The sequence below is a fragment of the Lytechinus pictus genome, chromosome 16 (genome assembly GCF_037042905.1).
Source record: "Lytechinus pictus isolate F3 Inbred chromosome 16, Lp3.0, whole genome shotgun sequence".
Taxonomy (NCBI): Eukaryota; Metazoa; Echinodermata; class Echinoidea; order Temnopleuroida; family Toxopneustidae; genus Lytechinus; species Lytechinus pictus.
Genome location: NC_087260.1, coordinates 18055020 through 18078183, shown reverse-complemented (window position 1 = coordinate 18078183; position 23164 = coordinate 18055020). Strand labels below are relative to the sequence as shown.

The 23164-nt window shown below is 36.0% G+C and overlaps 1 protein-coding gene across 1 annotated transcript in view; it reads right to left on the bottom strand.

The window, feature by feature from the left end:
* Positions 1–23164, bottom strand: part of LOC129278699 (dedicator of cytokinesis protein 9-like) — a 68504-nt gene that overhangs the window by 12884 nt on the left and 32456 nt on the right. Inside the window, exons 6-17 of the mRNA XM_064110940.1 lie at positions 21503–21634; positions 14838–15024; positions 13581–13750; positions 12029–12193; positions 11307–11525; positions 10774–10979; positions 9486–9691; positions 8682–8869; positions 8302–8460; positions 7771–7891; positions 3190–3226; positions 1223–1310 (exon numbers count right to left, since the gene is read on the bottom strand). Of these exons, the coding sequence (XP_063967010.1) occupies positions 1223–1310; positions 3190–3226; positions 7771–7891; positions 8302–8460; positions 8682–8869; positions 9486–9691; positions 10774–10979; positions 11307–11525; positions 12029–12193; positions 13581–13750; positions 14838–15024; positions 21503–21634 (1878 nt within the window). The remainder of the gene's footprint in view (positions 1–1222; positions 1311–3189; positions 3227–7770; positions 7892–8301; positions 8461–8681; positions 8870–9485; positions 9692–10773; positions 10980–11306; positions 11526–12028; positions 12194–13580; positions 13751–14837; positions 15025–21502; positions 21635–23164) is intronic.

Genomic DNA, 23164 nt, shown 5'->3' with positions numbered 1-23164 from the left:
ATGCATCATGAATTGAGCAGACAAGGTTAAAGAAAATGAGTATGAAATGAGAAGAAATGACCCTTGGGATGTTGCAAGAAACTTAAGTTCAATCGCAATCAAGCGTACGTCCCTAAAATCGAATGTAATTTGGCCTTTGCAAAAAGTTGAGTTGCAACTGGATGCAAATCAACCACAAATTTTCATTTGCCTAAAGGGCTTATGTTTAGGTTTAGACTTTACGCTTGATTTGGAATCGAACGTAAGTTTGTTGCATTGTCCCTATTAGAGCTAGACGTGCTATTCTGAACGATCACTTGTGTTAGTAAAACTATACAGAGATAGATTAGAAAATGTTTAAACCGGTAAATTATTCCAAAAAGATATAAAAAAAGAATAGAGAAATCAATGATGAACTTGACAAAATGAAAAAAAGATGAACAACAGGGACCTGAGGGTCTGTTGTATAAGAATAAGTGAAAAAATAAAGGAATGACTGAAGGAAGGAATAAATGAATAATTGAATTAAATGAACAAATGAAATAATATTTGAGTGGTGAATTAATGACTGACAGACCGATTTCTATAAAGAACAGAATGAAAGATGAGTGGATGAAATAATGATGGATATACATGTATATGCATGCATCAAGTAAATAGATATTCAGATGATATAATTAATGATAGAAGGATTAGTAAAAAGAATAAATAGATGAAGGAAGGAAGGAATATGAATGAATGGAAGTATGGATGTACATGTATGGATGGAAGGATGAATAATTGAGTGAGTGAGTGAGTGAGTGAGTGAATGAATGAAAGAATGAATGAATAAATGAATAAATGAATGAATGAATGAATGAATGAATGAATGAATGAATGAATGAATGAATGAATGAATGAATGAATGAATGAATGGTGACTGCGTGTCTGAACGAAAAATCTGAATTAATCAATCTGTTGACAATGAAAATCATCATAAAGCTGTATAAAGGAATCTCAGTAAATGCATAAGAGTACAAAAGAATGATGTAATAGATGAAGAAATACATAAAGTATTACTAAATGCATAAAGTAAACAAATAGTAATGATCATTGAATCAATAGATGAATTTATTAAACTATCAAACAAGTGAAAGACAGATGAGGGAATGTAAATGTAGGGGACACACATGTACAAACACCAACATACACTGTATATACAATCTCAATGTAGATTATCTGACTTATTTCATGCAGGACTCACCCTGCCTTGACCGCCCTTTCCCGATGATAAGTAACCATTAGGCATGGAGGCAGCCACCGGAACGGCGATCTCCCCATTGTTCAGCTTCCTGTAAGAGTAAACAAATGAAAGCAGTACAAATTAATTTTACAACATGGCATTACAAGCAAATACAATATAATTTCATGAATGAGGGAGGTGTTAATGATAACCATTAACACCTGTGTAGCGAATATTCTGTATTCTTATCTATAGGGGAACACATACATGTATGTGACGTACCACCCCAAAACCACCAATAAGTTGCCAGGTACGGTTCTCTGTAAACAGCCAAAATAGTAATTTAGTCTACAAAAACCAAAAATGAAAAAATAGCTTATCTGAAAGAGCAACTCTTCTTCTTCTTACTGTGAAAATTTCAAGTCGTAAAGTTGAATAAAAGAAAGATAGAAGAGTTTCTTGGACACTACTTTTTCAGACTGCTTAGACGTTTCACTGAGATTACACAGTATGAATTATCATGCTTGAGTGAACCCCAAACTTCAAACCTTGTTTTCTCCTTATTTGCTAAGCTCTTGTTTATTTCCTCTGCATTCAATCAAGTACTTGTAATGGTTATTGTTGGTCAATTTTAACATATTATTCATTTTGGTCGATTTATTGTTGGTTTTGGGGTGGCAGGTCACATATAAACATTACACAATAGAAAGTTCCCCAAATTCAAAATGCCATATCTCATAGACAAATAAGACAAAAAAGTAGTAAGTAAAATAAAGTACAAGCAGAACCCAAATGTGATCCACCTTTTTATCCCATCCCAAGTATAGAAATCGATCCCTGATACATATTAAATGCCAAGTTGTTACTTATCAGTGTTCACTGTAGTTTTTATTTTTTTTTTTTTTTTTTTACACACTAAGAGTGAATTTGAGCATTTCTTGCCATGTATGTAATCAGATGCAGGTAGATTCAGCTTCACAAGTTCAAATACTGGACAAATTTATTAGTTTGAGAAATAATGACAGAATACATGTAGGCCTCTGGAAATCAAGAGAAAGTAACATCCAGCACATAATAAATTTATTACTCACTATAAAACATAATAGGATGTAAAATCAATAATTTATGCAATGTACATGTACATGCTATGACACCTTATCAAGAGTCAAAGATATGTCTCTCACACAGGAATGTTATAAGTGCCTTTTCATCATACACAGCGTGGGGATAGGAACACAAAGAACAGGGATAAAGATTATAAGGGGGCTCGGGGCGATACAGCCCCCTAAATGATCAAAAGAACCCAGAAAACTTTTGAAAAAGAAGCCCTGGAAACTTTAAAAAGGAGCCCAGGGCCCCCGTCTTACAAAGAGTTGCGATTGATCCAATCAATCACAACTATGGACGGCCAGCAACATCAACATCTATTGTGCATGTTTGTTCAAAATATTTTCTAATTATAATATATATACTGTACATGCATTCATTGTTTTCTTGAAAATTCAGTGTGCTTCTCTTTGTTTACAAAGGACATTAGACAAATTTCCTGTAGAAAAATGTATGACACTGATGGATTTCCATAGAGTTCCGACTGATTGGATCAATCGTAACTCTTAGTAAGACGGGGCCCTGGAATCCCCATTCATTGCGACGTTAAAGCTTATCCAATGTCACAGATTCAGGCATTACATGTAAGTAGTGAAAAGTAGCCCCCCCCCCCCATTTTTTTTTTTTTTTTGGGGGGGGGGCCTGCAGAAAAGCCACTATGAGAGATGTATAGCACTTTCATAGCAGGGTTCCTTCTTAAAGACTCAACACATGCTTCAAAATGAATACGACTGATCATACTCATCAAGCTTTTGCTTTTAGGGGCATCCTAATCATTTAAACTATATTGTACATTCATGTATGATTTCGTATATATTTTGGTTTGTATATTGATATTTAAATGATTGAATAAAATGAATTGAATTGAATTGAATACTTACTGAGACTTATCTAAGAGTGGGATCCATGAATAACCAACTGCAAGAGAAAATAAAAACAAATATTAATCAATATTATTCAAGGAATTTCCCGGTTTCAATATTTTATAGCACAGAAGAGGAAAACTTCTGAAGTGAGAGAGAGCAAAATTGATTCTCATCCAACTGAAATTGTGATCGATCCAAACGCCTATTCCTAAAGAACACAATTGAGGTTAAAATTTGAGTATTAATTTCAATTTACCATAATTCTTTCTGTACAACAGAACTCGAGCCCTTTCTCATCAAACTAATTTCCACAACCAATGAAGATTCTATTTCTGTTTTGCTACTAACCAATCAAAAGGTATACTAGCCAATCAAAAGGTATTTGCTAGGAAAGTCTAACTGATAACTGTTCAAAAACACACATAATCTTCATTAACACAAATTTTGAAGCATTTTACAGTATAATTTTCTTTTTTAAAGACACAATTGACCTTTATTTTTGTTTGTCTATACAATATTTTTTCATCAATATTTTTTTTTAAGGGGGAGGTGGCACAAAGAGATTTAAAATAGGGAATGAGGATTAATCTTTGTTTTCCTTCTCTACATGTATGTTTAAATTATTGATTACTTAAACTTTTGGAGACTCAGCCCACATACATGTAAGCAGGCTGGAGTCTACAGAAAACATGCATCAAAATCATCAGTCTCCGAAGGGTTAATTCTTTAATTCCTTAATACATGAAGGATTTATAAAGGGTATAGGTTCATACACATAGGCCCGTATTGTGAACTCTGGTTTAAATTAAACCCTAGTTTAAAGTTGTGGTTTAACTATGGATAGCCAATTGGAACACAAATCCATAACAGTACACTCATATGACACCCAAATTGTTCATAATTGTCTGGAAATGATAACTGAGGTATTTTTCTTTATTATGAAAGCAAAAGGTAACAAAATAGTAAACATAAGAAACATACATGTACAATAAATACAGAATTGTTGAACTTTTGGCTCCCCATAATTTTAGCACAGAGTTACATTGTAGACCGTGGTCTAAGTTAAACCTGACTTCAGAACATGGGCCATAATGTACAAACAAGGGAAAAATATAATTCAAGAAACAATATTCAAGCGAAATTGAGTGACTCACGCAGTAATTTATAAACACTCACAAATGGCATGCCACAAAAAAGCAAACCAAACTTAAATTTGGGGGAGAGAAATCGATAATGGGTACAGAATAGGAAATTAAAAATGAAATTTATACACGTGTTATTTAAAATACATCATGTCATGTAGTAAAAATAATATGTGGATGTTAAGAAGGGGTAAGCCTTACATATATCTAAGGCAGATGGGGGTGAGGAAAGCAAAAATAGAAAATGAAATTAATATGAATCTATATAACAAACATCTAAAAATAAATTCCTGATAAAAACTACATGTAACAGATAATACAACTGAAATATATGAAGAGACATCAGGAAACATGCACATAAACTGCATGTGAATGACATTTACACTGACATGTTTCACAGTTTCATGCAAATCTATGTCCAAACATTATTCAGCACATTTCAATAGCAAATTTCAACCTTTGAGTTTTCTTTAGCCATGAATGAATAAAAGTTTATATTACTTTTAAAAAAGAAAATTAATTTCAAGACTTTAACTGGTAGCAAGAACAGTGGTTTTCAAAGTGCTATCCCCTTTTCATATTGTATGCATACAAGTGTACAGTATATGCCCTATCGAAAGCAGCCTAAACATGAGACAATCTTATATTTTATCACTGACTGACTGGCAGAGGGACGTTACAATTTACAAATATGTCAATTTCCATTCCAGTTGGTAAGGCAGAAAGGCGTTAACACAACATACATTCTGCATAACGGCCCCTTGAGCTAATGCCTTCTGCCAGCTGAACAAGAATTGAGAAATCGCCGAACACACAAACCCTACAGCCCTTCTGCCAGACAGGTGACGATATATTATCATAAAATGCACAAAAATGGAAGTGCTGAGTTCATTTAAAGAAAAATATATAAACAATAGAGATACAAAAGACACAAAATACACTGGGCAGCTAAGCTGAAGTGGAGTCATGGAAATATTATTACTTTGTCCATTGATTAATTCTTTTTTTCATGTTACGATATCATCAAATTTATATTTTAGCAAGCTGATATTTCACTTTTCGTATACTGACAGGTAGTGTCGGTAACATGTTAATGTTTAAAATAGGATATGTATTTTAAGCAGTAAAATATTACATGTAGGTCTCTCTTTCCACATGAGAAAAAGTTATTGCTTATCTAAAGAAATTGAATACCAAAGGGGTTGAACTTCACTATAAGGCTTTTCACTTCTCCATAATTAAGTAGTTTAAAGAAAGAAATTTCTGTGAAATTTCTGTGAAATTCTTTTAAATCTTTGTCGTCTAGTATGAATTGCATCACTTAAATTATGGTTATTGTTTTTTCCTCTATTAAAACAACATGCCAAAGGAAATGACAAAAGACTTCCCAAAACTCCCCTTCCTTTGGCCCATACAAGCTCAACTAAAAGAACATCCAAACCAAACACTAAAATATTGAAAGAAAAGGAGTCTAAACTGATCTTCAAACATGATTTAGTTTGTTTTCAGATACCTTCCAGAGGTTCCACTTTAAATGTAGGGGTGGCAGTATGATTAGTGAGAGAGGGAAAGAAGAGAAGAGAAAATGAAAAACAGACAGAACGAAGAGAAAATACAATGTACAATGGATAAAATGCTTCTCAGAACTCGTCAGGCTGAAAAACAAAATGCTCAAAAGGTGGGCTTCATTCGTAGAAAATTAAAGAACATCGAACATTAGCATGACACAACGTCCCGAATAAAACAATTAAACTTGAGATGAGACTACCACTTAAGATACTACACAATCACTATAAGCAAGTATGTATTACGATTGCTAGTTATTATTACAATAGAGACATATTAACCATAATTTTGCACTAGTTTAACATATTAATTAATATTAACATATATATTTTTCCACTGGCTTTTCATGATAAACACACTACTGGGAAATTCCATAAAATATGTACGTCCGACCCCCTATTTGTGGGACTTAAATTAAATTTTCTGTCTCTGATTTCTTGTTCTTTCGACAGTCTGTAATGCTCTCAAATGACCATGACTTGGTCAGTTTTTGAAAGGAAGTCAAACTTGAGAAAAATGGGAGTCGGACGTACAAAAAGGTTGACTATTTCATGGAATTGCCCTACTGCATTTTAATGTTTTTGCCTTCCATTTTATGAAGAGTAACAGTTTATTTGCATCCTTAAGTGATGATAACAGGGTTTCCATCATGGCATACATACATGTACTAAATGTTTAACAATTGATTGGTCAATGTTTAATCGATTAAGATAATGTAAAATGGCTATAAGGAATCTAAACAATACTAGTACTTGGTCAAATACAGCACCCTAAATGTAAGATTTTCAGTGATAACCCCACTAGCTCGGTTGACTAAATTTTTTGAATTTATCATATTTCTTTCCTAATGAAATAAAATTGCAATAAATTGACATTTTTATTCATTCCTGAGGTACAATACTTGAAATCCAGTCAGTTTTCAAACTTTGATATGATGTCAGACAAAGGTTGTAAAGCTAATTTAACAGTATGCAATCAACTAAAATACTACCACTTTTTACACTCAAGTTGGACTCTGTTTGACAGGAAACTCCAGAATAAGTTATTCTGGTGTAAATGGGGATCTAATACACAATAATTACTCTCTCACTTCTTTAACAAAAAAAAAGATAGAATAAATTGTTGTATTTTGATTGGATGTTTGCGGATTTAAGATCCAGTAATGCTCAACTCTCTGCCAAGAATCACTGATTTGAAATGAATTTTGTTAAAGATAAAATTGCATCATTTCGATAGAACCATTGGTTGCAAATAAAAACTTCTACTGACATACGCTACGCAAGTTATAGCAGAGATAGCCGAAGACTTGTCTGTTATGTTTACAAATTCTTAAGACAAAGTGGAAATAAACTTATTTCAACTCAAAATACTGATACATTCTTAAAAATTAGTCATAAATGCATCCTCAGACTTTGATATGTAATTTTCTCAAGCCCCTTTCACAATCGGTCATGTGACCGGTGCAACTTTTCACGGCAGGTTGTGACAAGCTTCTATCAATACCCATCGTTCACATCAGGGCCCCATCTTACAAAGAGTTACGATTGATCCGATCAACCTCAAGTATATGGAAATCCATTAACGTCATAATTTTAATGAGGAGGTTAATGCTTGAGTATACATCATTTCTAGAAATCATTTTGAACAAACAGGTATTTCAGATGTTGTCATTGCTGGCTTTCCATAGTTGAGATTGATCAGATTAATCACAACCCTTTGTAAGACAGGACCCAGGTCGCAGAAAGGAGCGCGACCAACCGTCAAAGCCCCTTAACAAATAAATCATCTGTCTTGCTACCAGAATTAATTCACAACAATTCCTTTACTTCAAAGTGAAAATTTACCACATGAATCCGGAAAATGAGACAAGATGGAGAAGATGGCTTACCGAAGGAATCGACGGTCTCCTTCTTCTTGACGGTTCCCTTGCCCGTCTCACAGCTAACGTGGTAGAAACGGAAGAGAAGGTGGTGCTTGTTGTTCAGTTGGGTCGGCAAGGCAAGCTTAACCTAAAGGGTCGTGAAAGGAAGGAAGAGAATCGATTGAAGAGTCAGGCAGAACAAGAAAATTTGTCTCCACTGGTTTTTAGCAATTCAATCACCGTGCAAAATACATAACTGTTTTGTTGATATGTGTTGAGAGGGGATGTTGATCACGTTCTGAGAAGGGTGCTTGAGATGGAGGTGGCTGGTCTGAGGGGTAGGGGGCAACCAAAGAAAACACGGAAGAAGCAAGTGGTGAAGGAGAGTAACTGGATTTGGGTTTATAGAAGATGATGCACCGAATAAAGTGGAAGAGGGGATGAGGGTGATCTTTGTGAGGTAAATAAGGGCACCCCCATAATTGGAGACGAAACCGGATTTAAAACCTGGATTACTACTTCCACTGCTATGGTGGCATAATGACACAATACACTAACCTCTTCATAAAACTCTGGGACCTGTTGGTGGTGAAGAACAGCCACACTGCCAGCCGATGTGAAGAGGCTTCCTCCAGGTCGACCGTAGAAGCAACGCAGCGGTTGCGCCCCTTCGTCGTCGGAGTCACGGAACTCTATGTGCATGGCTATGTTCCTGGCCTGCAAAATGAGAACAGCTTACAGTATAAAATCATTGATAATGTACAAGTTCAAGTACAGTATGTCATATTGAGAAACATCCTCCCTGTTAACACCGAGTCAACGAAGCGGTTGCAACCCTCATCGTCAGATTCTCCAAACTCCATGTGCATCAGCTTTATGCCTTCGCTTTGAAAACTTGAGAGAACATACGATATGAATATTGAAGAAGTAAACGTTACCTTTGCGAATGTCTTCTGCCCATCATATTTAAGTTGTATGGGGTAGATATAGAGGTTGTTGACGTAGTTACTAAACGGGTAGGCAACCTTGCCTTCCTCTGGTAAGAATTCCTCCACTTCAAACGTCGGCTGGTCAGCCAGGTCGGACGGCCAGGGCATTATGGGTATTAGTGATGGTGTGAGGCAATCTGCAAATGACAATGTGGCAATAATATTTCACAGGTTTGAATTAGTGCTGAAGTCATAGTAGCATTAAACTTTGATGTTGCTTATTACAAATATTCCACGGTGATAAAATAATTAAGTTAATAGTAAAAGGAGAATAATATATAATTATTGTAAGAACACTAGCGTACAGACATTTGAGATCTCGTAAAAAGTTTAAAGGCTGATCACTGTAAGATAAAATAAATATAGCCTTATATTTCTTTCAATTTGTTCGGGGATTTAGAGCAAATGTGTTTAATTTTGTTGTTGATCAAGTACATGTAATTCATCTTCCTCATTACAATTGTACATTTCATAAGCATCTTTTACCATTTTCGTCCTCCTCCTCCTTCCCCTCCTCCCTCCTTCCCCTCCTCCCTCCCTCCCCCCTCCTCCTCCTCCTCCCCCTCCTCCTCCTCCCCCTCCTCCTCCTCTCCCTCCTCCCCCTCCTCCTCCCCCTCCTCCTCACTATAATTCTTATCAGCAGCAGCAGCATCAATACCCTCAACATCCGCAACACCACTGTCATCTTCATCATCATCACCACCACCACCACCACCATCACCACCATCACCAACAATCTCCACCACTACTTACTGCTAACCATCCTTGTGAGTGGCTCTATGAAAACCTTAATTGTTCCTGGTAGTTCTGTCAGTTTGGTGAGCTTCTCCGGGTTCCTCCTGATATCATGGAGGTGTTTCAGTAGGTCCTCATCGGATAGCTTGGAGCCCTCCTGTCGGTAGATGGACGGGAACTCACCCTTCATGTCCAGGTCGCCGTAATCCGATTTGAACACTTTCCTATAAAGACATAGGTATGAAACTCAATGAAGCAATCATATTATTCAAATATTGTTCAAGCCAATATTTTTTCTAAGTTCCAGGACATTTGTTCCGGTGACAATTGCTCCCCTATAAATTTGACATACTAAATTACTAATTTCAACCCTTGATTTAATACTATACCCTAACCTTAACGTAACCCTAAACCTAACATAAAACCCTTTTGCTACAATAACCCTAACCTTACAACTTAAAAGAAATGAAGCCCAGAGCAATTGCCGCAAGAGAAATGTCACGTCACCTTTTTTATTTATATAGATATTTTCATGATCTTTTTAATCATTCAGAATATTCAGAAGTTAATATAGTGATGATGATTTCTTTTGTTCTTAAGTGTAGCAAAGGCTGTACAGAGAATTGAAAATACTTACCGTTTTGGACTTGCGAAATAGATAAAAATAATTCTAGGAATAGATTTTAACTTTTCCAGTATGATATCAAATGCTCTGATTCAAAGAATTTCAGACATAAAACTCGGGCCCCATTTGATAAAAGTATTCATCACTGATATGATCCCATTCATTGACAACTTCAATGACATCCTTGATCTCAATAAATTAACTTGTGACTCATTGATTCTGTAATTCCTATCAAGTTTGTACAAGGATCCCCAGATTCCAGTAGAAAAGGGGTTAATTGGATAATTGTTACATGGTAATCAATACTGAATTACGGTCTATCGATAATGATAACCTTTCTGAAATCAAAACCCAGGACTATTTGGAAAAGTCTGGAAAGTGACAGAAAGCTACAAACTTTCAATATCCTACAAAATTACAAAAAGTTACAAATTTTCAATATCCAGCAATGCGGGGATGTAGTCGAGGCTGTAACTTCCCAGTCACAATGCCGCTCGAGAAAACCTTATCCTACAGACTTTGTAGATGTGTCTCAGCCCAAGGCCAAGACAAGCAAAGTGTGACATCAAGGTTTGCCTCGAATATATCCCTACTGCAAAGATGTAAATAGTTACAAATTTTCTACATCCTACAAAGATTTTTTAGATGCTAAAGAAGAAGAGTAACGATGATTGTATTCACCTCGCTGCCCATGCGAAAGGCATTCGGTACTGCCCCATCCTGCTGCAGAAGACCTTGGCTTGCTTCATGACCTTCTGGCACGTCTTGACGACATCCCCTGGCTTGGTGTAAGGATCGGCACAGTTGGCGATGCTTCCCTGGAGGACCTTCTCTATCCTGGCCACAAGGTAGATCTCTGAGTGAGCTTGCCTGATGGTGAAGATACCCTGGAATTCAGAAAGATAATTAAACCTATGTTTAACCCTAGCCTAAACTAGAATTTTAAACCATACTTCTATGGAAAGTTCTCTTCCTAATAATTATTCCATATTCATGGAAATTATTATGTAACATTCATTAAAACTCATATTTTTGTATTTCCATATTCTTCCCCTTTCAAGACTCAATTAATTTTTGAACAAATTTCAAATGAGTTTTTCTCAAAATTACCCTCGAGTAAGTCTATGCATTAGAAGTCTGGTCATGCGAACGCACAAGTAACCCAACATATCATTAAGATTCCCTTCATACCATATAAATCAAAACTACAATACCTTCTTTGGACATTTGATCCAATTTTTATCCAATTCACTGACATCAGGAATGGTTCTCGGGGACTTTGGACCGTCTCCCGAAGAGCCGTTGGCCGCGTCGTTGAATCGGTCCAGCATCTGTCGGATCTGGGGTGGGTTGATGTCGACGTGGAGGTCTTCGGATACCTTTCGCTGGTTCCGTGCATCGTAGAGGGCCAACGTCATGAAGAATGGTTCAGGCTAAAATAAAAATGGAAATTAGATTTGCTGTGAAATATCTTTATTCACTGATAACATGTACATCTACAGGTACATGTATGTAACTATCCCGCCATTGAAATATTTCTCTTTTCATGAAAGATGGGAATTCAAATGGCCAATACGAAAAAAAACACGAAGTAAAAGAGAATGGTATTATTTTCAAATTTTCTCCCAGATTAAACAACCTGGGCTATTCCGTAAAATAATCAACCTTTATCCGATCCCCATTTTTCTCAATTCTTACTTCATTTCATAAACTTACCAAGTCATAGTCATTTGACAGCATTACAGACTGTCATAAGAACCAGAAATCAGAGACAGACAATTTCATGAAGGTCTCACAATAAAAGGGGTCAGACATAAATATTTACAGAATTGCCACACTATCATAGTTACAACTTTTTATATTATCATGAGCAATTATGAATAAAGAAATTACCAATAATGCTTATATAAAAAAGCTAAAGTACAAAGATGCTTACATTGAATAGTCTGTCATTCCTTCCACCAGACTCCGTTGGCTCATTGCTGGAGTTGAGGGCTGATGATAACCTGAAGAGCAGTTCAGACACCTCCACGACTATACGTTTCCCAAACTCTTCCTCGTACGGTTTACACTCTGGCTCCCCAGTGGCTTTCTCTCCATGCTATAACATAATATGGAAAAAAGTCAACCAAAATTAATTTATTTCTTTTCTTGGTTATTTGAATATTTAGGCCTATACAGGATAAAACATTACAAATTAAAACAAAATATATATGAACTAGTTGCTAAAATTTCAGTAAAAAAAGACAAAGAAATATTTAGAAAGTGAGCTAAAGCAAAGGATAAAATTACATAAGAATGACTTTAGTTAAAAAGTTGCCTTATAAACACATTTAAGTAATCACATTTATAATCAAAATATAGCTCTAAAATCAAATGTCTGTTCGTAATTTGATTTTGGAAAAATATGTGAATGTAAAGTCATACATCGGTGTGGTTATGGTAAGCCAAATTGGTTTCGAAATAAATTTAGTTGCACTAGCCAAAATTCATGTAATTCTTACCCTAAGAATGCATCTTTAGTGCAAAGTATATAAATTGATTCAATCATTCACAATGCAGTTGCATTTTGTTAACTTTATACTTTGAGATTTCATTGTAGCGCTTCATACATATATTCCAGTCACTGGCAAAGTTATGTGTCACTGCTAAAAAATCTGAACCCATCAAGTCCTATGAAGAGAACTTGTGTGGGAAATGTATTCCATACACACATGAACTCAAATTGTGTTCAATGGATTAATGGCACAGGGGGCACTTCATCAACATTTGTCATATGGGCAATTCCATAGGTTGGTGGACATGAGCTCAATGTGTCTTTGTACATATAGCCCATCTGAACTGTAACGTGAGTAACCACTTTATCTGCACCCCTAGTAAAAACCATGTGTTCTTTATTTTTTGAATTATATACAAATTTGTCTCCCTAATATACTTCTTTGAAATGGATATAATCAACTTTCATAAAAGCCTTGTATGAGGACACTTTTCACTTATGTCCACTTTTCATTTTATGCATGTCCAAATCATATAACAATCATCATCATCATCATGTAATCATGAGTAACCGACACATTTCAAAGATTTGCCAGGAGCATAATGAAATTTCCCAAGTTTTGTTTTTATACAAAGGATAGTCAGACTGCGTACTATGTTGTGATAAAGAGATGTTTAGTTCCTATCAATAATAATGGAGTTACAGCTCCAAGTATGAGTCAAGGTGTCTCCAAATGTAACGTGGGTAACCGTGGAATAGCCCATATGACAAAAGTTGTTAGATCTGACAGACAATCGGATGACAAAACTTTTCAGTGCCAACAACTTCCATGAAACAGTACCCTAATAAAGATTTGAGATGAATCATGAATATGAAAGAACCATTCTGACTGGTTCCTATTCCCTGTTTTGAACCACAAGCAAATGGAGCAGTGATCCTGATTGGCCATTAGCCAAATTAGCCATTGATTGCAAACCTTTATGATAATCACCTGCATACGAGGGTAGAGTTGGAACAATTTCTGTCTGTTCTCCCGCCTCTTCTGAGCATTCATTCTTTCCGTCTCTCTCGCATACTTTTGAAGTTCCGGGTGCTTACTGTTTTCCAGACTCTGCATAAAGGACTCTGGCTTGCCCGACGGTGATAGTTCATCAGCATATTCTATAGAATTTACAGATTAAAAAGGATTAGAGAATTACATAATTACAGAATCTTAACATGGATCTAATAACAAAGATTATTGAATATGAGAAGGAAAACATGAAACTTTGAGCACAAATAGAAACAATGATTATCAGATAATGTTATTATTTGAATAATAATAGTAAGTAGTAATGAATGTTCGATCATCCAAATTCTAATAAGAAATTCACTGTAATTTTCTCCTTTAAATTCAATATTACTATCATCAACAAGAACATCAACAATATCATGATCATTAACATCTTCATCTTCGACATTAAAGTGGTCATCGTCACCATCATCAATATCGCAATCAACCCCAAGACAAAACTACTGTGATCATCATACCATAATCACAACATAAACACAATCATCTTCAATTTAATCTTATTATTATTGCTACCATCACCATCAACTTCATCAAAAACATAATCACAATCAACATAATCATCACCGACCACCACCCCACAATTATCATTATCATCAACAAAATCACCATCATCATTATCACTACCACCACCATCATCATCACCACCACTATCATTAACATCACCACCACCACCATCATCACCATTATCATCACCACCACCATCATCATCATCATCATCATCATCACCATCACCACCACCATCATCATCATCATCATGGTCATCATCAACAAAATCACAATCATCATTATCACTACCACCACCATCATCACCACCACTATCATTAACATCACCACCACTATCATTATCACCATCATCATCATCATCATCACCACCACCACCATCATCACCATCACCACCACCACCATCATCATCATCACCATCACTATCGTTATCACCACCACCACCACCATCATCACCATTATCATCACCACCACCACCATCATCATCATCATCACCATCACCACCACTATCATCTTCAATATTTCTTATTTACTTTTACTTTTAATCGAGTGAAATAAAATGAATTGAATTGAACTGAACTGAATTGAAAATCATCATCATCATCGTCGTTGTCATCACCACCACCATCACCACCACTACCACCATCATCGTCAATCAACAATATGAATTTGTACCTTGATCTAAATCATCAATGGAAGACACACTCTGCTTATCGCTGTTGGAGTCGGCTTTCTGTTGTTCAATCACCTTATAGAGGGCGCTATACCACTCCTCCATCTCGGCTTCACTCTCCGCAGCGATATTGTACACCACGTTCTTGTCCATCCTAAGTTCCATGCCATACTTTCGCCCTTTTGACGTCTGAAAAGAAAAATGATGGAGGGACATCATTGAGGTTTGTTTTGTATAGCGGTCTACATTGTACATGTACAGTAATTGGTATATAGAACATATTTAACAGGGGCAGAGAGATATCAAGGGTTCGACATTTAATTTTGTTACCCTAAAATGTAGGCACTTTTCCTAAATCGAAATCAAACAGGTACAGCTGGCAAGTAAGAAGATCACTGAATATGTACAATCAACTTTCTATAAGTTGAATACTCACCTAAGGCAAAGCAATTTTTAGCCAAGATTATGCAATACATGTTATTTACCTTCTGTATATATCAAACAGATTTGTGTGGTCCCGAGATATATGACTGTGGCAGAGTTAACTGTGTTCAATTTTTTTTTTAATCACAAATTGGTTCAATGAACTGTATACTAAACAATGCAGCTAAAAAGGGTATCCCAATGACCAATATTGTTCATAACCTTCCCATTATTGAAATTGAATACAATAGCATGCTCTACTTTCTAACATATATCTCACATGAAAATATACCACAAGAAATAGAAGACAGTAAAATTGGGCGAGACGTGCAATGCCCTGATTTGAAACCAATTGATCGTACATGTATCAGGGTCCGAAGGTGAACCAGACAGGGGCCAATCAAAACCAATTTATACCATCATTCGAAACTTGCTTCTCGGAAAGTGTCAGGAAAGGCAACCCCTGGGAGCTTGGGTAATATTATAACTTGATACAAAATGGAGAGTGATATTGCTCTAATCCTGTCCAAGTCGCCAAAATGTTATTTTCAAAACATTTCCAGTGTCTCTAAAATTCTGTAGGTTTCATTCATAACAACATATTTCTTGATAATTTCAAAGTGGTTTAGCTTTAGTCCAGTCCAAGACTCCCTAGTGTAATTTCATTTTCAAAACATCATCATTGTAAGTTAATCTAATTTCACTTCAAAGACATTTTCAATACACTGAATTTCTTTCTATTCGACAGGTAGTACCACCTTTCTACAAAAGTTTACAGAAATATTGTTAATTTTCAATCTTTATTTCATTTCTTTCACTTTCATCGAAATTTACTTCTTGCTGAGGTGGACTTGTCCCTTAAATAGAAACACCTAGTGCTTTCAAAGTTCAATTTGAAGTCAGTACGGTGGGAGTCAAGACCACCTTTAATAATACAAAGAACTTGGTTGAAATGATGGTGTGAGTCATTGATGGAAGGCTTAATGAGGGATTACTATACTCTAAGACCTAGGAAACAATGGATTTAGCTGCTTTATTGGGGAATCATATAATGATATAATGAGATAACTGATTGATGAGATAATCTTGATATTACCCCCTCCTTGGGATCTCCTTCCTTCTCTCTCCTTTCCAATTTTACCTCCAAGCAGCGGCATCCATTTACCCTAATTTCCCTCATTCATTCGATCTTCTTTTCATCCTCTTCCTCCTCCTCTTTTCCCTCCATCTCATCCCTATTCATCATCTACCTTTACATCTCCTACCATTCTTTTTTAATGAAAACATTTAAAACCAAACATTACTAGACAAAATATTGAAAACAAGTTTACTGTTAAAGAATTAAATGTATCATCATCAGCAGCAGCAATACCCTCATTATTATCATTAAAGGCATTATCATAATCACTGATATCAATATAAATATTTTTGCTGCTATTGTTATTGGCCAATGTTATTTATTATTTTTACTACATTTTTAATCATTATCATCACCACCATCATGAACATTTTTTGTCATCATCATCATTATCATCATCATCACACCACGACCACCATCAATGTCATCATCATTATCATTATCAGCATCATCATCACCTTCATCATTGCCCTCATCATCATCATCATCATCATTACCATCGCCTTCATCATCAGCATCACCACAACCATCACCCTAATCATTCCCCCTCTCCTCCAACTCATCATCATGATAATTTGGCATAATTGTACAAAGAAAATTGAATTGAACAAACATGGATCTAATAACAAAGATTATTTTCAAGCCCTTATTTCTTCTTAATCAAAATGGTACACAAGCTTTCAGTCAAATCCACATCCAGTGATGCAGTAAATACGGTATTGAAAAATAATACGATACCCCTAACAGACCAAGCCGACATATTATTATCAGACACTAATCACTCTCATTTGCAGGGAGGCATGGTCAAATTCCGTCACAAATTAGCTGGTCGACGAGCCGAAAAGGTCTACTGATTACAAGCATTCTACCGCTGTGATAAACCTTCAACCCTCCCCCGATAGTTTATAAGGATTGTGTCACACTGAGCAAATTTATTGGTAATTTAGAATATTAACCCATCAACCATTAAATATGATTTTACAAGCCAAATTTATCAGAGGTGTAGGGTTTAATCAGTTAAGATTCAGATAAGATTAGATGAGCTTGATGAGACAAATCACACTCTTTTGTAAGATGGGGCCCTAGGCTTTATGAGAAAAAACCACAAAGCAATGGCATACATGCACATATACACCAGTACAGAATATATTAATATGTAAACATGTCCACTCTTATCTTCAGTAGATGTTAATGTAGGGAAACCGATGTGGAATGATGATGACAATGACGATGATGATGATGGTGACGATGATGATGATGATGATGATGGTGATGATGATGATGATAATAATGTTGATGACAATGATGATGAAGATGATGATGGTGGTGGTGGTGGTAATGATGATGATGATGATGATGATGATGATGATTATGATGATGTTGATGATGATGATGATGATGATGATGATGATAGTGATAATGATGATGATGACCATGATGATGATAATTGTCGGGTGGTGGTCGGTGATAACTATGTTGATTATGATGATGATGATAGTGATGGTGGTGATGGTGGTGGTAATGAGGAGGAGGAGGATAATGAAATGTTTCAAAGGATGGAAATCTTTGAGAGCTACATTACTGAAAGAGACCCCTACCCTCCCCCCAATAAAAAAACAAGTGTAAATTTCACATTCACAAGGAGCCCTCCTCTTGTCAAAAAGCACATAATTAGACATCCACATGTATAAGAACTGTATCCAATTAATAAATGTACATCTAATTTTTACACACCCAATCTCCTTGTCCTTTATACACCAGTTCATTAAAAGCAGGTTAGGATTTTACATGTAAGTACATATAGTTACTGCTTGACATCTCAAAGTACTCCCACTCACGTTCTAGTCACTTTGTTAATTCTTCATCAGCCATCGTCTGCCGGTAATTTTTTTCCTCCCCTTCCCAACCCCTCATCATGCTTGGGAATAGGTAGCGATGGTTAGGAAGGCGACTGGACTTTGCATGATGGGATGTGCGTACCCCGAAGGCAGATATAAGCCCTCGTGTGTTCCACCAGTGTCATCATGAAAATGAGCTGCCCGTTTTATTGGATATCGGTGTGCGGGATCATAAAAACAAGATCATGTGCGATTTTCTCGCTGACAGCCGGGTATTGTTTTGTCTGTTTGACGTAAGAGGTCCCGAGCGGTGCTATGCCAGAAGGGGGAAACGGATCTTGATTTGAGTCTTTTTATAGAACTGGGGTAACCATGATGGAATAGCACGATCCTCGACAAGAAGCATGACACAGAAAAGGTTTTAGAAATTTTAATGGATAGCCAGCTGCAACATTCTAACCAATGTTTACCCATTCTCAGATTCCTATCATTGAATACTATTTCACTAAAAGTTTTCCTGACAAAAAAGTTCACAGAAATGAATTCAAATTAACATTACCTTTTGCTTATCCAATTACTGATTCAAATAATCATGTTACAAAGTATCTACTGAATTAGCCTTTATGGCACTTCTTTCAGAATTTTCAAGGAATTTGAATTTTCATCCATTTACTATATGGACAAATGTTACCAATGTTTCTAACAAAGATTGTATAATGAAATTACATGTAATACATATTTCAAACAGTTCAGACTATATTTTTTCCAACAAATGTGTATGCAGTCTTAATAAAGTTTTCTATGATTTCATCACACAAATAACATTTAAAGCAGTCAAGCATCTGCTTGAGTGCTACTCAAAACTTAGAATAGCCACAGGGATCATCATTATTCATCATGTATTTTAAAATGAAAATTAAAGCACAGCTCTTTGGGAAACCTGGGATTTGCTTTAGAATAGAGGAATATGCATGTAGTATACAATCCATGTATTACCTGCCCTGTGTCATTGTTATTGTCATCGTCATCACCATCATTATCATCACCATTGTTCAAATATTTTTTTCATCACCATCATTATAAAAGTCAGTGTCACTACCACCACAAACATAACTACTGATCACATCCATCACAACCATCATCCTCATCATAGCCATAATCATCATCATCATCATCATCACCACCACCATCACAAGCATCATCATCACCATCATCATAGTCATCATCACCATAAACATCATCATTACTATCTCACCATCTTCACCATCACAACAATCATTATCACCATCATCATCCTTATCACTACCACCACAACCATCACCATCATCGCCGTCATCACCATCATCATTGTTGTCAGTTTGTCACCACAATCATAGTCATCATCACTGATCATTAATCTTTATTCTGCTTCAGCCAAACTCTCTGGAGACTTCTCCTCCCTTTATTCTCTATAAATGCCACAGCATGTTCATGTTGTTATAAAGGCAATCTTGAAAAGGTCATCTAAATATGGTTTGAATAAACCATTACCAGGGGGTATATTGAAACTCCCACGGACATGCACAGCTAAGCATTGATTTTCAATTTTGCTGAATTCTCCTCGATATCCCTCAAACAAAATTATTTAGGTTATATTCAGAGAAAATAGTCTGTAAGCCTCTGTTGTAAGAGAGAAAGGGAGGGGTATCAACATTCCCAACAATCAATTGAGGTGCTGAGGAGGTAATTTTAATGAATATGTAAATTGTGCACTATTCAAAACCAGTAATAATAATCAAAATAATTTTGTAGGAATCTGGAATTAATTGTTCATTTTTTTTCTTCTTTTGCTGACATACAGGGAGAGGCACCATGGGGCAATTCAATATAAAAAAATATAAATGAATGTAGTGGAATCTCCTTAAATCAAAATGATTTGTCATGAACTCCTGATACATCTCTGCTTTGAGATTCAAATTTATCTATCATGGCTTCAGTATTAAGGCATGTGGAATTTTAATTAAAAATTGAGATGAATGTGACAAGTAAGTAACTATTTTACAGGCAATAAATACAAACATTGGAAAAATAAACAGTTGATTCACCTGTAAATAAAACTGCTAAATCACAAATCTATGGGACTTTATTTGGTGCAGAGTGATGACAGCGGCATGTTATGAGTTAAGGACATGGACGAACAGACAAAAAAGAAAGGGGCTTTATACTCCATGAATGGATGTTCATCATTCATGTTCACGTACTGATAGCAGGACAGTGCCCTACATACATGTATAACTCCATGCTTCCAGCCTACCCTACACTACCCCCACTCCCCCCCCCCCCCCGCATCAAATCCATCTTTAATCTGCCCTTTAGCAATCCTACCCCATCTCATTCAAAGTGAAATTCTTCTCACTTAGACCCTAATGAGAAGAGGATCCTGTTTTCCGTCTTCATCCATTCACCTAACCATCTGGTCCCTGTGGTCCCCGAGGACAGCCTTGTCTGAGGTAAACCCTTTTGGCGACTCATCAGTCTTTAAGACGCATCCAATGTCATTGACTCTTACATACAGAATGCATATCAATGAAAGCTGCTTTAAAATGTCTCTTTCACGCATTTCATCTTTGCAATGAGATCTGCTAGTGATTGCCTGCATTTAAGGCAACATTATCATGTTTAGAAACATATTTGAGAGCTGTTATTTTCATAATTTTGGGTGGTTGTCTCAGTAACAAATATAGAAGTTGGCAGAGTTTACTTCTATAGGGTTACAGTAAACAACTGTAGGGGTGCCTTATTGGCCTCGGTAATGGTCTGCCAAAGATAAGTGATCTTCATCCTAGGAGCAGATATTGTCTACTTCGTCTATTATTCGACACTGCTTTCTCTTTGTCTACTTGTCTATTTGTCTAGTACTTGTCTAGTATTTGTCTAGCATTTGTCTACTAGTTGTCTACTATTTGTCTACTATTATCTAGTATTTGTTTAGTACATGTATTTGTCAAGTGTTTGTTGAGTATTTGTTAACATTTTACTAACCTCTGCCAACTTCTTTTTATTTGTCTCATCTAGTCATAGTCATTTTTTTATCTTCTATCTTTCTTGTCATCATTTGTCTACACTTTCTCTACTCTTTGTCTTCTCACTTTCTTGTTTTGTCTCCCCTTTACCAAGATCATTGTGTTACCTTGTGTCCACTATATTTCCACTGGTAAAAAAGTGGTGTGGTCTCCTATATCAAATTATTAAATCATTCAAGTTCCATCACAAAGAATCAATTCCTTACCTTTGTAACTTCCAAAAGAGAGTCAAGGTACATATTGCCTTTTGCTTCCGTGCTCCTTTCATCTTTGTGGTATTCCAGCAGAAAGGACCTATCAGCCAACTGCTTCAGGTAGAAGAATCTCCTCTTGTAAGACTGCAAATAAGGAAAAAAATCAAACAGCGTCATCATGAAACACATCATACAGATAAATAATAATAACATAATAAACTACATTACATTCCAAAATTATTAAAAACATGATCAACTGAAAGAACTGCTGCTGTAGGTTCCAAAATGTTTTTTTTTTTACTTTCAGGTGTGTAACATGTACATATAAACATTCATTATACTGTATTAGAAGTTCTGAAGTTTCAATAAGGCTGCGTGCTGTGCTTATACACAACATATCCTAAGAACCATACATATGAACGTGCAAGATGGGTTGTTGTTTAATCATTTTTTTCACCAAAAAATCTTTCACTTTATGAGAAAAAATAAGACTCCTGTCTTCCAAGTTCATTGTTGTTGAAGGAAATTATCATTAATCAGAATCTGTTTTTATGTCCCTGGATTGTGAAATGCCAGACTTTTAAGGTTGGTATCGTCTTTAAGATTAAGAGGAAACATTCTTGGTGGGAAGCACCCCCTACGGTGTACCAATCATCTAAATTAAACCAGTCTGCGCATATATTAACATTCACCGCCAATTGCTCCCTGGCAACTGAGAACTGTCACAAAATCCGACATTGCTAATCTTGCTTGAGAACAAGATTTGGTGTTCCATTTTCATAATAACAAATCGCTATATATAAAAAAAAGTATGTTTATAGAGCTGAGATGAATATAAAAGTAATCAGGTGATAGCTATCTTTTTTTCTAGAAAACATAGGATGTCCCCTCCCCCCCCTTGCATTTTAACTTCTGTACAACAGCCTATGGAAAAGTGTCTTCATGCACCCCTCCCCCCTCCCTAAACAGTGACAAAGAATACTGATAATAACTGTGCATGCAAGAACAGGTTGTTTTTCAATTTCGCCCCTGTTGATAATCATAACACTCAATTTTTTTTCTTCAAAATGTGGTATTATTATTTTTCAAAAGTGCTCTTGAATGAAGATTTGACTATGTTTTAAACCTTTAAATGATCAAATCCTATTTGAAAATTAATATCAAGTCAAAATGTCTAGATGAATTTAGCGTTGGAGATTCTTCACATTATACTGTAGGTAGCGTCCAGCTAATATTTGCTTCAACACCGAGCAGTGACAATGTACAGTGCATCGACATGATACAGTATACAGTAGTTACCGTACAGCTGTGTATTTTAGGCCGAGTGTGCTTTTACTATTTATCTTTTGAAAGCGTTGCCTTGTATAGATCCTTCAATGCATCATCCTACCATTTTCTCATAACAACAAAACCATGCATAGTACGACGACCTGAGAGGGCTGCATCCAAGACTTTGGATGGAAAGGAAGGTGGGTGGGTGGGTGGGTGGGTGGGTGGGTGGATGGGTGGATGGGTGGGTGGATGGATGGATGGATGGAGAGATGGATTGAAGGAGAGAAGGATGGATGGATAAATGGATGGATGAATTGAAGGAAGGAAAGAACAATTGATAGAGGGATGGGTGTATGAATGGATGGATGGATAACTAAATCAATGGATGTTTGGATGAATGGA